General features: G+C 43.2%; 1 protein-coding gene across 1 annotated transcript in view; it reads left to right on the top strand.

Moving 5' to 3' along the window:
* The window catches only part of LOC111825885, a 699,632-nt gene extending 684,684 nt beyond the window's left edge, over positions 1-14,948 (top strand). Inside the window, exon 7 of the mRNA XM_023753412.1 lies at positions 14,719-14,948. Within this exon, the coding sequence (XP_023609180.1) occupies positions 14,719-14,948 (230 nt within the window). The remainder of the gene's footprint in view (positions 1-14,718) is intronic.
* The last annotated feature ends 2,245 nt before the right edge of the window (positions 14,949-17,193 follow it).

Raw genomic sequence — 17,193 nt, 5'->3', positions numbered from 1 at the left:
CAGAGATTACTGCACAGTCTGAGTCCCTGGAAGAAAATATTGCAGAGCAGAGGACTAAGATAGCAAGCTGGGAAAGGGCAGATTCTGAGAATGGTTGGAAGGCCCTTGAGTGCTAGAATGCTTTTATCCAGTCAACATCTGGAGCTCCTTAGGGCTTATGAACCCTGTGGAACTCGGAATCATGGCTTCAGCTCATTACTCTCCACTTTGGTGTCTCCTCTTCATCTCTTCTATTGACTTGCACATTCATCTAGCAGTATTTCCTTTGTAATTTTGTCAGTCAGGTGACATGTAGAACAAAGGAAGTATTGGATTTATTTAATACCATATGATGAATTCTATGATTTTTTAAAATTTAGGAATAAAAACAAATTTAGGAAGGGAGCCAGTTCTATTTGGTAGTTCATTTCTAGTTACCTACAGAGACAGGCCTGGTAACAAGCCAACAGCTTTTGTCAGGGCTACAAATTAGACTGGAGGGAAGAATGAACTGCACATTCCTCGCTCCCGGGCCAAGGTTCCTGAGATCTCTGCCAGCCGCTTCCAGACAGCAGCATGGCTCCTCAGCTGTCTCTCTAGTCAGGGAGACAGATGGAACCTCGGGGGCTTCCTGTTCAGGCGTCTCAGAATTCAAAGCTGTTATGATGTGTGGGCTTTGAAAATGCCACTCTTCGGGGAAGCGGAGCCTTGGCATCCCAGGCTTGCTTAAATTGAGCATGTGTTCTTTTCCATCTTCATGACTGTAATTTTTGCTGTGCGTGCCCCTAAGCCTTTTCTTGGAATGTCAGCAGAGGGTGGGTTCTGGCTGTGCTGGGAGCTGTGTGCTCATTAAGTGCTCCAAGTTCACCTTACTGCACACTCCCATGGCCCACACTCAGGCCAGCCGCTCCCCTCCCTACACTTGTTCTAGTTCGTGTTCTTCTCCAAAAGGCCATTCCCGCGGGATTCTGCTCCCTCCATAGTGGACCTTAGCCCAAGCACCAGCCTATCTGTGTCAGTGGCCATGGCATGTCAAGGTTGTGACTCTTTAGCTCTTGAGCCAGGAGCCTCTGTCCTTTCTAGAGACGTTCCAGCATACTCTTGACCTCAGTGCAGGGACAAAAGCCCAGGAGCACTTGGTACAAATGATAATGGCTTTTTCATTAGGATACTTGGTCACAGAATTCCAGCTGTCCGTGTCAGGAGGTGCCAGTGAGGCCTCTCTTGGATAAGAAGGAAGTGGAGATCAATGGAGATCAGAAATGAGAGGATGGATGTCATTCTGTAATCGGAACGCTATTTGACTTCTGAGTTTTAGCCAACAGCAGGTGTGGCCACATCCATAGTGGTGAGGCCATTATTTCCTTATCCTTGTCCTCAGGCAGCGTTAATGAAGAAGCTAACTGCACATGGGCCAGTACTGGGCCCTGTGTGCAGCACATAGAAAATGCTGCCCCGTCAAATTGAGACTGGATATGTGAAATGATTTACTAAGACTTAACAGTTAACATAGCTCTTTCATTGCAGCAAGCACCTAACGTAGATAAGTAGACAAAACTTAAAAGTCTACATTTTGGAAGCAAATAGAGTTTTCACATTATAAAAAGAACACAGACTTTTATGCTGGAACATCAAATAGAGATTTCGTTTTTCTTTTTTAAAAAGTTGCTTTGTTAACAATTAGGAAAGCCATCCAGGTTAGTTATGATTTAAAAATAAATAAATAATTTTTTTAAAGTATACAAACTACAAAGGAAAAGCCACTGACCCACCTGAACATGCTTCTCCTCCCACAGGGTAAGCCGCTGTTAACATTCCTCTGTAGCTCCCCATCCATCCCTTTTTAAAGGACAGATGTAAGTATGTGCGTGTTAAGGGATGGTTTCTAATTGATATTGGCAAATGCATATGTTTACTGTAATCGTCTTTGCCCACATGTAAGCTGACATTGTTCAGGTCTGCTGCCTTAGCGGCCAGGATGCAGACGCTGACAGCTGCCCCTTCGTTCTGCTCACCGCAGCAGTAGTAAGCTTACTGCGCACTACTTGTGGCCTTACTTTTTAGGTGACTTATCTTTATTGGCTTTTCTGCCACCACCAATTAGCCCCCTTGTCTACACACTCAGAATCTGTTCCTTTTGTTTGAGGTGAAAATAGTTACTTCCACCGAGTGCGCATTTGCTAGGAATGCTTCCAGCCGAAGTGCACTTCGGCTGCCTCTCTGGTTTTGCAGGGAGGTTGTTGCCTCTGAGGCTGAAACTCTTAATTGATTAGCTTCATGATAACATTTTTTTGTCAATTCATAGGTATGTGTATGACCCACAAGACACTATCTGCTTAGTAAAATGTAAACATATTCTCTTCCCTGGATTTTCGCATAGAAGCTTACTCATCTGCCTCGGCATCTTCTGCCTTGGTCTTGCTTTGTTTTGAAGTTTGTGGCTCATTCTTGGACGTAGAACCCCTTTCATTGACTGTGGTGTTTGCCATTGATTCAGAAATCCAGTCCTTGAAGACTTAGCACTCAGCAGACAGGCACAAGGTGGGCCCTTCTTTGGCTCAAGTCTCTGCATCTCCAGGAACTGAATTTTTCATGCAGTAATTAAAATTTGTAGGTCAAGCCTCCCATGGCACCGTTTGCTGCTAATGTGAGAAAGCAGTGATCAGATTCGCTTATGCTGCTCTTCACTGAGCTGAGACTTAAAGGATGAAGGGTGACATTTTCCCCCATTTTGTAAATTAATGCCATTGATCTGCCTAACAAGAACAAAGTTAGGCTTCAAAATACCAAATGATAAAGAGATTAAGACTTTAAATGGCTTTCCAAAAGGCAACCTCTATTGTAAGGCTCCAAGCTGACTATTGAACTTTCAATTAGAATTTCTAATAGGCTATTGACTTAAATGGACAAAATGTTGCCAGCGATAGCTTTCAAGATGACAAAGATTGCTTCTTACGTTCTGGATTATTGCTTTATGGAGCAAAGACTGTTCTGGAAGGTGAGTAATAATAACAACAACAATAACAGCAACAACAACAGACCTCCCTCTGTAGAGTGTCAGCTGCATCAGTGCTGTAATTTTCTCAAAGGCAAATAAATGTATTTTTAAGAAGTAAGTGCATTTTTGAAATATTCTCCCTTCTGGTGTTTGCTAAACATGGGCTCCATGAAACCTTCATGGCATGGACGCCCCTTCAGTCTGTGACAGGGTGGCAGTATTCTCTTTTTATGAGAAGTGCCTGGTATGGGATGTTTCTCTGTGTGCTCACATGCATTCACGCATACTTGCACGTGTGTTCACAGTTGGGACTTTCGCAGATATATTGTCTGTCATTGCTCTCTGCCTCAGTTTACTTTTCTTAGAAGTCAAGATCCTCCTCCCTGATAGGCTTTCAGGTGGAATGAAAGTCTAGCCTTGTTAGGAGTCACTAGCACTAGTACATTTTTAAATACTAATTTTTCAAAGACCAGCTACCTCTTCTAGGATAAAGGGTTAATATTATGCTTATGTTACAGTGCATTAAAAACTCTAATTAAAACAGCATTACATTCCCATCTGCCAATCTCCAGTAATCTTCTTTAATTGCAGTAATTAAACTATATTTACATGTTCAGAATACTTGTAATTTAGCAAATTGCACTCTCTGCTCTACATTTAATCAAACAACCAGTTCCAGTATATTTAGTGTGGAAAGAAGTAATTTCAATGTTTTGATTACTATAGCAGATTTGACAGAGTAAGTGCCCCTCTAGAAGAGGGCTTGAAAGGGAAGGCAAACATGAAATATAGTCATGGTTTTGATTGTCATGTGAATGCCTAATTATATGTTGGAGGATTAACTATTAAAGGGTATCATGGTTGCACTTGATGTTTAGACACAGCCAATATTACCGATAGTAGAGACTGTCTTTTAAGAAAATATAACAAAGGAGCAAATTTTTCTCTTTAAAGGTTGGGAGATCATTGGAAAATTCCATGACAGTGTTGCTGAATGGTGTAACTGCTGTTGGGTCTCCTACCTGTGAATCCCAAGCCTGTCATGCTGGATATGCCTAATATTGCCTGTGTCTAAACATCAGGTGTAACCATGATACCTTTTATTCTTCCCAATTAGAGTCCAGAAAGAATCAGTGATAAACAACAGTGATGACGACACCAGCGCAGGAGTGAGTCCCTCTGCATTCCTGTCTCTTAGGCTGTGTCTGGATTGGTTCTGGGCAGACATGTGCTTTCTTGAAAGGGCCCTTCAGTAGAAGTGGTAGAAGTGGGCCTTTCTCGCAGCACCTTTTGTACCAGACCATTCCCTAACCCAGCCGTGGGCAAACTACGGCCCGCGGGCCGGATCCGGCCCGTTTGAAATGAATAAAACTAAAAAAAAAAAAGACCGTACCCTTTTATGTAATGATGTTTACTTTGAATTTATATTAGTTCACACAAACACTCCATCCATGCTTTTGTTCTGGCCCTCCGGTCCAGTTTAAGAACCCATTATGGCCCTCGAGTCAAAAAGTTTGCCCACCCCTGCAACCCATTCCCTCTGCCTCATCTCTTTTTCTTGTTGTATTTTTTTTTTCATTTGAAAAACAAAGAATAATATTGTGAATATTGATTATATTTTAAAAAGGAACCTACTAAAGTATTTATTTAAATGCTGCTTGCTATTGGTATTGTCTAGGAGGGCTGGTATAATAGTTTCTGTTTCTCTGTATGAATTTGACTGGATATTGGATATTGTCATTAAACCTCTGTTTTTTCAAAACAATATGTCAATTTACTCAACATAGAATCTGAAGTAATCTCTTTTCCAGTAGCTTCTTTCTAATTATGTGATATTAACAGTCTTTCCTAGAATTTGGATCTCTCCTCACTTGTGGGCCATCTATTGTATTAATAAGGCTGATGCAATTAATGAAAACAGACAGTCTAACACTCCTGTTGAATACCAAAGTGGAATCTGGTTTCTTGACCATGTGAACAGAGCAAGTTACTGAATTGTTAAAAATAATACCTGGGAGTGAGGACTAAGGTTTTCTAAAAGGTTCAGTTATGTTTTACTTCTGAGGGTTTCATATTGTTTGGGGAATGGTAGAGAAAGGGGCTTGGGTATTTTTGGCTCATGAAGAGGTCAGGATGAAAATCTTGACACAAAAAATTGGACTTTAGATTGTCACAGGAAGACTCATTCAGTTCAATCTAGTGAGAATTTAAGTTCTGACAATTGTTTTAATATCTGGTTTCTTCCTGTTTCTTACAAAGAGATGCCGATTAATTTATCATGGCTGCCTTTAAAAAATATGGTGAGCAAAATTAAGTGTTATAGTGAAATTCCAGGCACAACAGTGCTGCTAACTGCACTAAGCAGGTTTGAGGGTGCTAGAGACACGTTGAGAGAAAAAGAGAAGTAATTTGAAGCTGAGGACAGGGTGGAAATTGCAGCTCTGTTACTTAGCTGTTTAGTCCCAAACAAACTACCTAATGTCCCTGAGCCTCTGATGTCTCATCTGTAAAACGGACATAATAATACACTTACAGGTGCTGTGCTGTTAGTTTTTCTCTTTCATTGCCTACGTGTGTCCATGTATGAACACACACACCATAGAAACGTAGCCTTTGGAATGATACTAGTACAGTTTTTTTAAACAATGCAGCATAACTGTCAGGAGAACTATGCAAAGGGATGAGGTACATCTAGAACTGAAACCTCCGGTTTCCCCAAACCTTACACAATGAAGGGCACAATGGAAGGACTGATCTCAGTACTCTTTCACACTCTCTGCTTATGAGCAACAGAATAACCCCCAAATCACTCTTAATTCATACCCCACTGAGTCAAGTCCTGAGTGAATGAGAACAGACTGTGTGACACATACCTGCATGGCAAGTGAGCACCTCTGCTCTCCAGCAGTTGCTAGGGAAGGTGAGTTTAGTTCTTATTCTTGGAGACCTAGGGGTGAGGTCAGCATTCTCGGTAAACTCAAACATATGAACATCTGTCTTCTTGAAACCTTCTACCTTGGGGCAGGGTCTGGGGACTCTAGATCCAGAGAGAATCTCCAGCATTTAATTCCAAAGGCAGAAGTTCTGACATTTACATTCTGCTAATTTCACACATCATCTTGCAGCCTATAGGACCTGGGCTCCTGCCAGCAAGACTCTTTAGGAAAGAGTGCTTTTTTGGAGGTGTAGGAAGGGTGTTGAGCTGCAGAGACATTTTTAATAGTGTTCCTGAAATGTCCAAGTGGACTTACGATGTAAATCATCTGAAATTCAAAGCCCTCTTCTGAACTTAGTCTTCTAAGAAAGCTTTACTCCGGCCCTCTCCAAAAATATGGCTGATTTCCTATTTCCAGTGTTTACTTATACTGTACGATGTTTGCTATATAATGCGTTTATTGTATAATAAGGGACTCTGATTTATTAGCTCTTCATTAATCTCATCGCTGGTAAATACTACCACCTTTGGCAGGGACGTGAGCCCCAATCAGGTGATATCATTGCTTTTTAATGAACAATTCTCAGAGTAGCAACATTACATGTGAAAATCCTTATTCTGCATTAAAGGGCCCCAGAATAAAAGACACAAAGGCATTGAAAAGGTTGTGCTGAGAAATGAGGCAGAATTCATTACCAGTTCGATATCCTGCTAGTTAACAGTCTTTGATCTATCATATTACCCTTGTGAAACAGTAAGAAATCACGGGCAGAGTGGCAGTGAACTATACAGCGTGTGTAGGCATTTTGTAAATGCTGCCTTGTTATTTATTGCCTAGCCTAACTGCTGGAATTTAACACAATGACAACTTTCGCAGAGGGGGCATGCGAAAAACTGTGATATTTTACAACCTGAGAAGTTCAGCACTGAGATAGTGAGGGCCCAGCTCTCATTAGCCGAATGGTAGATTTTTCTAATTAGTTCTTTCTAGTGCAATTAGCAGGAAAGAGTCTAATCACCTCATGTGAAACCAATCTAATGCTTGGAAAAGAATGCCCTTGGCTTCCCTTTCAGATTGGATTTTAGGATTTTCCATGCACCTCCTTAAAGAATGGAATCTGTGTTTATATAAAACACGAGGAGAAAGGACAAGAAATGGACAACTTGTTGACTTGCCGGTGCCAGTATAGCTGGAGAAAATGCTTGGAAATATTCATTAATTGGCAGTTCTCAGTTTATCACTTCAGCTGCAGAATCTGTTTCCCTGATTTCTTTCATTTTGAAGTTGGAGACATGGGCCTGGAACAGCTACAGTGCAGCATGGCTGCCCCTTCTGGGGGCATGAAGCCTACTGCATATTAGAATCAAAATGCACTTGGGCTCCTGGGCCTATGGGCTTGTTTCTCAGCCCCTACAGGGCCAGCAGTGCCCACAGTTTTTGCTGATCTGTGCATTCAGGGCTTTGTCTCTCCTGCTCTCTGCCTTGGCGTCCTCCATAGGTGCCACACTCATTTTTGAACTGTTCTCAAGGTTCTAGTGGCCATCCATCAACTCACAGTTTTTAAGTGAGCTGACTGATTATCTGTTAATAATGTTTGTTTTTAATTGGAAAGGAAACTCTAATGATAACCTCTGGTCCCGTAGTCTGTAAACTATTGCCACTTTTGGGGAAGCTACTTGCTTGTAAGAAGATGGATGATAAAATGGTGAGTGTGTGCAAATAATTATTATGAACCAGGGAAAGAAATAGACATTCTTGCTCACGAGATTGTGGAGGCCAAGAAGATGTCTTTCCTCTGTCCATACCATTACTGTCCACGAGAACTTCCCGTGGTGATGGAAGTGCCTGAATTGTTCATGCAATAGGCACTCGCTACATGTGGCTGTATAGCACTTGAAATGGGAGACTGAGGAACCAAATTTTTAATCTTACTAATTTTAATTAGCTTGAACTTAAATAGCCCTTGTGACTATGGCTACCGTGGTGGTCAGTGCCAGTCTGGACCTCTTCTACCTCCTGACCACCCTGCCCCGCTTACATAGCTGCACGTACTGACAGAAAGGTCCTCTGCTCCTCCCTCTTGCTACCCATTCTCCTCTGCTTTGCCTTAAAACCAGCCCGACTGGTCACTAGCAGTTCACTATAAGGCTTGTTATCCACCAAGCTGGATTTTTGTTCTAAAGTTGGAAAATATATTGTATTTTCTTAAATGACCAAAAATACAGATTTGTTTCTAAGAGGAGAGGTGGGAAGGAATCAGTCCAGTTAAGTTCATTTATGGACGTTCCCCAGTTTCAAAGGTAGGACACTATGCAACACCTCTCTCCAAGCAGCTAGATTAAGTGTATACAAATGACTTCTACAAACTCCCTGTGATGTTTTCATGATATTTAATTAAAGTAAGCAAAAATAGAATATTTAACCATCATTGTCAATGATGTCTAACAGATGTGCTAGCTTTGCTCATGATAGCCAGTTGCACTATGGTAAATAAACCCTTCAGGTCACGCTGTCAGGATACAGATAGCAGCCTGGACACACAGGCCTCTCTGTGATTTGATAGACTGGTCTGGTTCCTTCTCTCATGGTTGGAAGTCTCATATTGTTGCTTTGGACCCTGAAATGGATCCTGTTTAAAGGAGAAAAGGAAGAACTAAGTTGTATATTCAACAGAATGCACATTCATCTACTCAGCAAACATTTATTGAAGGTGAACTGTATGCTAGGACTTATGGTAGTCTCTGGGGGTGCATCGGTGGAAATATACTAAGTACCCCCACTGCACTGTAACCTCAAGCAACTGACACATAAACAGTTAAAGATTACACTATGTGATAAGTGTCACAAAAGACATGTATACAGGGTGTGCGGTGGAAAATAGAGGAAGGAAAACTAAGTGGTGGTTTTAGTGGAACATGTAAGGGGAGTTTTATACGTATGAATGGGACTCAAGTCAATTATAAGAGCTTTCCAGGGATACAGAGAAGGCAGGGCCTTCATGAAGGGGACTGTGTTAAACAGGGATTCCGTGTGGGATGGTGAGAGTGCTGAGAGATGAGGAGGGGAAGGAAGCCCTCCATGAGCTTAGTAACATAACAGGGCCAGGACTTAGGTGAGGCACCTAATGCACAGAATTTAAGGGAGCAATCCCTGTGGGGGTCATGCAAGATCAAGGTTGGTACTCACAGCCCCGAGACTGAGTGCCTCCTTAAATTGTGAGCCCTAGGCACCTCATTTGCCTTACCCTGATCCAGGTCCTGAAACATGACTCTATTTGTTTTTAGTATTTGTTTTAAGTGTACAGGATCATGGTTGGACAATTATATAACTGACAAAGTGATCCCCCAATAATTCTAGTTAAACCTTGGTTTTTATGCAGTGAGTGGGCTTGAAAGAGAGCTGGGTGGGAATCTGAAGCAAGGCAGTAAGTTAGACATGGCAGAGTAGAAATCAATGAGATGCATTGAAAAGGTAAAGGCAAAATACCTACTTACAGAAATAATATGAGGCATCAGAAAGAGCAGCCTAATTGTCTTGTCACTGCGTTCTGGGGACTTTTCCCATTGCCTGCCACTGGGTTTTCCTGATTTCGCACATTCCTCAGTTCCTACTCTGTCCTAGGGTCATGCCCAATTCAAGACCCAACCTTACCTATCTCCTAGGTCCCATGCACTAGTCACAGCGGTCGCCAACCTTTTGGATCTCACGGACCACCAGTGGTCCACGGACCACCAGTTGGCGTCTGCTGCACTAGAGCATGTTTTGAGAGCAGGCCACAAGAGTTGGATTATTTTAAAAGTGCCTGACTTTAGATGGATCTGCTGGGCTGGATGGTGTTAACACACTTGGAGAATTGCAGTCTTCCTGGCTTTCTAAATTCAGTGACCTTATTTTAAAAGATGATCAACATGGCTTAGAACCTTTTGAGGATTAGGAGACATTTTAGCAAGTTTATCAAGAATAAGCAAAGATGACATTTGGCTGGCAGTAGTTCCACCCCCCAAAACCATTTGACAGGTTTAGAATTACCAATACTGCTTGAAACTCCCTCCTTCTCCCAGTCTCTGGGATGTTTTCAGAAGGGACTTTTTTCTTCAAAGTCATTCAAGAATACAGTTAACTGGGAAATCATGCAGGGAAAGACCTCTTGGCTCCTCGGGCCGCCTGCTGTGCCCCCCGCCCCCAGCATATGCTATTACTTGTCTCAGATAAGTAGACAGGTGGCTGTGTGCAAAGCAGGGTCCAGCGTGCCTTGGCTCAGGGAAGTTTGCAAACAAAGCCTCGCACTGTTTTCTGAAGTCTTCTGGTCTTGCCTACTCCTTGTCACCTGCATCTGAAAGCATTTGTGGAGGTGTCTGGTGTAGAACAGAGGGCTCCCCGCATTTATTGGGATTAGAACCATAGCATGGCAGGGTAGGGTGAGTAATTGTAGGTCATCTTGTTCATCCTCCATCTGGAAAATCTTCCAGACCACTTTTCCCCACAATGCCTGTAAGGCCATAGCCTCCTAGGACAGACAGACAGCTTCGCTGCCTCCTCAGTCAGCGCTTGCCAAACCTCAGTGATACTCGGAGTCCACTTCCACTTCCTCACTGTTCTGCCCTTGAGTGGTAGTTTCTTTGAAAGTGTGCCAGGCTTTCCAACTTCTATACGTGGCCTCGCAAAATCAGGTTGGAGCTCTCCATCACAGGCCCCCCTTCTTGGGAGGACCATTGGCAGCCTAGCCATTCTGAAACTGCCCCACCCCATTGAGCCATTGTCCCTTCCAAGGACTTTAACTATGAAGGTAGACTCCGTGTTTACCTAGGAATTACGAAACAAGATGAGTAGGTAGAATAAGTGGGGGGTGACGGAAAAGACAGGTCCCCAGGAAGACCAACACCTCCCTCCTGGTCCTGAGAAGTACAGCTGTCGCCTGCTCTGTAGCCAGGAGTCCACACCATCCACTGCACGCTGACTGCCTGGCTGTTGTCTGGCTCTGTGTGCGGGGAGCTTGTCTCCTCCTGGCAGCCACCCAGTGCTGGCAATGCCTCCCACCGCTTTGCTCTGTGTCTTGGTTCACACTGCCACTTCTTCCTGATGGCTTCCCGGTCCCGCTGCAGTCACATCAAACGCATTGAGGTGCTACTGCCATGGACAGCTTAGCTTCTCTGATACCTCCCTACCTCCCGCTACGCAATCCTAGGTTTGAGATATGCCTTCTCGAAGTCCTTCCATAACATCTAAGCATATCTCCGTCACAGTCCATATACCAGGGTAAAATGCTCCGTGTGTGTGTTTCTTCCATTGGACGGTCATTACCTTGAGGATTGGCACTGTGCCTCACTCATCCACGTGACCACAGTGCCAAGACACAGTATAGGTGCTATTTAATAAACGGAGGCATGTATGAACGAGTGTTCCCACTGTGTTTCAGGGTGTTTTTCTCTTTCCCCTCTGTCTTTCCTCTTCATTCCTTAACTTCAGTGAGGAGGGATGAAGTCGTGCAAACAGGAAACCAGAAACAGAAGAGAATCCCAGACTCCCAACAGCCCTTTCCCATCTTGGATGCCCCACAGCATAGAGACCCGTCCTCAGGACCCCTGGCTCATCTTTCCCACAGTGTGCAGCTAGCTTGCCCGAGGGGCACCCAGAGGGAAGGCCGGCCTCCATCAGAGAAGCTCCAAGGGGATATTCTCTGCAGGGCTTTGCAGGTCCCCTCAGCTCCTGTCCCTCTGTGTCAGGGAGGGCTCCAGGGCACAGCTCCTTCCTTCCACCCTTGATGGTATCTGCTTTGGTCTGTGGCTCTGAAGACTCCCTGGCGCTGTGAGCACTACTATGTCACTCTCCTCTGTGCTGGCTCATGCCATCTCTTCCTGCACCTTGGGGTGAAAGTTCTAGAAGCTTATGAACAAGTAAGTTACACACTTCCTGCATAGACAGGAATTAGAAAACACCCCTTCAAAGGGAAGGGAAATGAAAGTTCTTGAAGGATCTAAAAATTTTTATTAATTGATTTGAGAGAGAGAGAGAGGGGAGAGAGGTATTGTATCCTTGGTGTATCGAGACAATGCTCTAACCAACTGAACTCCCTGGCCAGGGCCTTGGAGGATTTGAAGATAGTGCACACTCCCTTCCCTTCCAGCCGGTGCTGCAAAGTCAGACTAAAGGTGCCTGTGCTGCACCTCATTCATTCACCACCACAGAACTTGGCAGGGTTGACTCTGTGTTTTAACAGGAAAACAAGGCCCAGAAAGTTGAAAGTACCTTGATAAGACTGTAGCTAGTTATTGGCTAAACAAGGTTATATATCCAGATCTACCCATTTACTTCCCCATTTAAAAGAAAGCTGTGAAAAAATTATTTTTGTGGCTCCTTAAGTACCTTTTAATCTCCTTGAGATGAACTCTTTGTATGATGTTGTTTCTACCCACCCACCCCCCACCACCACCAATGTTTCATAATTCAGTGTTCACCAGGCAGTTGCTACCCAAGAATTCCAACCAAGTAATAGTGAACTAATGGGATTTCATCCTATGAATTGGTGGACCCTTTTCTAGGGTTTGAGTATGTGCTCTGTCCATCACAGAGGGCCAAGAAATAGGGACGCATATAGAGAACAAAACAACTAGTTCTTGATAAAAAACAAAACAAAACAAAACAAAAACAAAACCTCTTTTTTATAACAAAAATGGCAGAGTTACTAAGGACCAAGAACTACTCTAAGCATTTTATACTCATCTCATTGAATTCCTCCAACCCCACGTGAAGGAGACACTACCACCATCATCCCGTTTACAAGTGAACAAACTGAGGCTTGAAGAGGCTAGATAACTTGCCAGTGCAGACCCAGGCAGTCTGACTCAGCGCCCGCTACTTCCAGACCCCTGTCTGACTCCGTTCCAGGGTGGAGAGCAGCCTGTGGGCTTCGTGATTGTGCTGCTTGGTGCACAGCAAGACGGACCATAATCAGCACTTGAATAATGGAATTTTCATGAGTGATTAAAGTAAAAGCCAGGATTTAGAGATTGAGAGTTGATTGTTAAAGGATAAATGATATTTGGGACGTCTTACTGGATTTGATTAAAGTGAAATTCAAAAACCATCACAAAGATGATTATTTACCAGTGGTACTTTAAGGGCTTTTTTTGTGGCTCAAGTCATTGACACTCCAATACTTAAAATCTCTGTGCTCAAAACCAGAATGTAATTGATCCTTGGAAAATCAGAGGTTAGTGCCTTCCTTGGCAAGCTACTTCTGAGCTGTTAGACTGTAACATAATCACCCTTTGAAGACAGATCTTGTTGTATTTTTTTCCTCCTATGGTGCCTAGTATCTGGCTTTATACATAATAGATACTTTGAGATGGATGGACAGACAGAAATTATTTTATATTGCTTCAGGGGCTCTGAATTCAAGGAAGAGTTGATTTCTGAATGAAGTATATTAGCAAAGATTGCCTAAGCACAGAAATCTCATTTCTCCTCGTAATTATCTGGATGTCAGGGGCCAGGTCCCAGTCTGAGTGTCATACTGTGCCTTTATAAAGCTAATATTTCCTGGAAGAGAGGCCAACTATGAAATAATAGCAAGCACATGGACAGAGGCTGCATGTTGTCCATTGGCACCAAAAGGTCAGACAAAATAGGGGGCTGGACCAGGGCGTGTGGACACAAGCAGGCATTTGGGATTTAAGCTTGCAGCCAGTGCTGATGCTACAGCTACAGGACTGTAAGATATAAAAAGTAAAGGCCATGCCCAAATGCTGTAAGCGATGGGCCAAATAGATGCTGGGTGGTGTTAACTAGTAAACAAATTCCATGGCTTTTTAGAGGACAGTTCTTTTTACTAGTTCACCTTTATTCTGTTTACTACATGTAAGGCATGGTTCTAAGCACTTTACAATATTTAATCCTCATAACAATCTGTGACATAAATACTATTTTTATTCCCATCTTACAGAGAGAAAACAGGTGTAACCCTGATCAGGTAGCTCATTTGCTTAGAGTGTCGCCCCAAAATGCCAAGGTCAGAGCACATACAAGAAGCAACCAATGAATGCATAAATCAGTGGAACAACAAATCAATGTTTCTCTCTCCCTCCCTCCCTCTTTTCCCTCTCCCTTCATCTCGCCTTCTCTCCTTTCCTCCCTTCTCTCTCTAAAAAAAATCAATAAAAAAAATAATAATAGCCCTGGCCAGTTTGTCTTAGTGGATGGAGCGTTGGCCTGTGGACTGAAAGGTTCTGGGTTTGATCCTGGTCAAGGGCACATACCTCGATTGGAGGCTCAATCCCTGGCCCTAGCCGGGGTATGTGCAGGAAGCAACCAGTTGATGTGTCTCTCTCACATTGATGTTTCCCTTTGTCTGTCTCTCCCCCTCCTTTCTACTCTCTCTAAAAATCAATGGGAAAATATCCTTGGATGAGGATTAACAAATAATAATAATAATAATAATAATAATAATAATGAAAACAGGTGTAATGAATTTAAGGAATTTGCCCCCAATGTCACTGCTTGTAAGCCATGAAGCCATTCTGTCTGACTCTAGAGATCATGCTCTTAACCCCTGAGCCAGGCTGCCAGTTCTGGTGGGTAGTTTGTCTTGGTGGTTCGGTTTCTTGTGCTGCCTCTTAGAACCTGCGCTCTGGTAGTGTCAGCCAAAACTTGCCTTGAATGCCTGGCCTAACCTGTCTTTTTCAGTTCAGTAACTTCTTTATCTGAATCTTTGGCTACCTGCATACACTCCTGGGTTCCTAGGTTGTAAACTCCCTGAGAGTAGAGAGTCTATCTCACTCATTTGTGCTCTTTCAACTTCTGTCCAAGGGAAGCCTCTGGGTGTTTTTCTCTGGGTACCTCTCGATCTAAATTATCCCATCAGTTGCTGGGATCTTCATTGGTATTTCTTGGCCCAAGGATTGCGTCAACAGCAACAGGAGGCAGCAGAGACCTCAGCAGTGTTCACCAAGCATGTTGAGTACCGACTGTATTCCCGGAGTGATATAGAAGTAAACCTTCTCAGAGCGTACAGTACAGCAGAGAAACAAATGAAGTAAACACAAGTGTGATAGGTGCTGTGAAAAAAAAAAAGCTAAGAAGCTGAGATGGAGAATAATGGAGATGGGGTGAGGGTGGGCATGGGAAATGCATCCTTGAGAAAGTGACATTCTAAGCTGAGACTTAAAGAAGAGGACAGCTTAGGTGAGAATGAGACTGGAAGGGAAGCACCTTCTAGGCAAGGAGGTTTACCCTTTTTAATGGTGGAATTCAAATAAATCAGTTACCTCTTCTATGTTCCTGCCAAACTTTGTCCCCCCAGTTTGCAGCCTATTCTCTTTTTTTAGTAGATCCAAGTCCTCTTACCAAAGCAACACCCATATTCAGAGAGTTTTTTTTGACCATTTGCTCTGGAAACAGAAAATCAAAGGCAGAAGCGGTCCCTCCTGGCTGACAGGGCATGGAGCATAGGTTAACTTAGTCCATTGTCTCTTCCTCTGCGTCATAAACTTGCTTGCACACAGCTCAGGAATGGAAATATGTCATATTCTTTATATTTGTTATATCTCTTTTATGACTGACTCAAAGCATGAAAATTGAAATTAATAAAAGGCAAATGATTTTTTTAGATCAGCAGTAATTATTTTTTCTAAAACTTGCTAAATATTGGAGTCATGTCCCTTACTCCCGGGGTGGTGGATTCAGTAACCTGTATTCAAGAGAAGATTCTGTACTTCATAGGAGAGGTGCCCTTGCAGCCTCCAGCAGGAGGGTAGCCGAGCACTTTGGGGTCCAGGTGCCCCTCGGTGAATGGACCAGATGCTGGAGAAGTCTGCCTGTGGACAGTGGCTCTCTTGATCCCAACTTTCTCCTCCCCCATGTTGCAGTTGAGATCCCCTGAAAGGTCCCATTTCCCCACCATTCATAAATGGTCTGTAAATTATTTAAGAGCAGGAAACACAGCCTTTTTCCCATTGGGTTTTTCCCCTCAATCACACGAGTCTTTTCTCTGAGCACACACATGGCCCAGACTCACTGTCAGGGGAGATGTAATGCCAGCATCTGGTGTTAATATCTATTGTTGACATTTTGGGAATGAGAACATGAGCTATTAGGGAAGATGTTTGCTTGTACCTAATTAATGTCCTGTTGTATCCCCTCTTGTTGTCAGCTCTGCCTCACCATCCTGCCTTGGCATTTTCTTTTACTGGCTAAGTTTTAAAGTTAATTATTTCTCTGTTGAATGTTAAATGCCACCTTTTTAAAATGCTGTTCCTCAGCGTGAATTCCTGGTTATTGAAAATCAAAATAATCTGTACAGCGATCAACTCTTGACCTGAAGCCAGTGTTCTTGCTAATCATTCCTCTGAAGTGTGATGGCATTTGCTGACGTCTGGCAGCGTGGATGCCTCCAGCAGATGTCGGTTCCTGGCTACCACATTCCTCCCGTGTCTAGCCTTCCAAGTGCGGAGCAGGCCCGGAGCTCTGGTGCATCATCTAATGCAAGCAGTGGCGAGGGGGCAACTCTTCCAGACTCATTTTGTCTGAACTCAGTTCACTGTTAAACCTCCTTAGGCAACTCCAGTAAATGCAGACAGACGTGAGGAACCTCAGATAGAATGATTCCCTAAAATCTTTTATGAAACATATGTTTTGGTGGGAAATTGTGACTCTTTATTTGAGATTATTTATTAAAATAATAGTAAAAACTATAGCTGATACTCATTGAGTGCTGACTCGGTGCCAGGCTTTGCTACGTTTTCACATGGATTATCTCAACAGTCCTATGAGGTAAGTATTGTAATATCCCCAACTTCAAACTGAGCAGTTTGAGGCACTGACAACTTAAGTAATTTATACACTGTCTTATGCCCGGTTAGTGCTGGGCCAGGAGCCTGTGCTCTTCCTCCCCCAGCACAGAGCATGCATGTGGGACTGTGGCCTTGAGTCACACGTGGCTACTAGGCACTTAGATGGGGCGAATCCGAATTGAGATGTGCTGTAGGTGTAAAGTATACACCAAATTCCCCAGACTCACTGTCAAAAAATTGCGTAAAATAGCTCATTAATAATGTGTTATATCGATTACTTGTCAGAATGATAATATTTTGGACATACGGGGTTAAATAAAGTGTATTATTAAAATCAATTTTACTTCTTTAATGTGGCTATTAGATTTTAAATTTCCTGTGCTGCTTGCATTTTATTTCTATGGACAGGGCTGTTATGGAGACATATCCAGAGTCCCAGGGTTTCTAGATTCTTTCCTTGCCTTAGGAGTTCCTGATCCTAAATTATTGAGGG

This window comes from Myotis lucifugus, unplaced genomic scaffold (assembly GCF_000147115.1).
Source record: "Myotis lucifugus unplaced genomic scaffold, Myoluc2.0 scaffold_45, whole genome shotgun sequence".
Classification (NCBI taxonomy): Eukaryota; Metazoa; Chordata; class Mammalia; order Chiroptera; family Vespertilionidae; genus Myotis; species Myotis lucifugus.
Note: the sequence above shows the minus strand (reverse complement) of the source record. Positions and strands in the feature narration are given on the sequence as shown.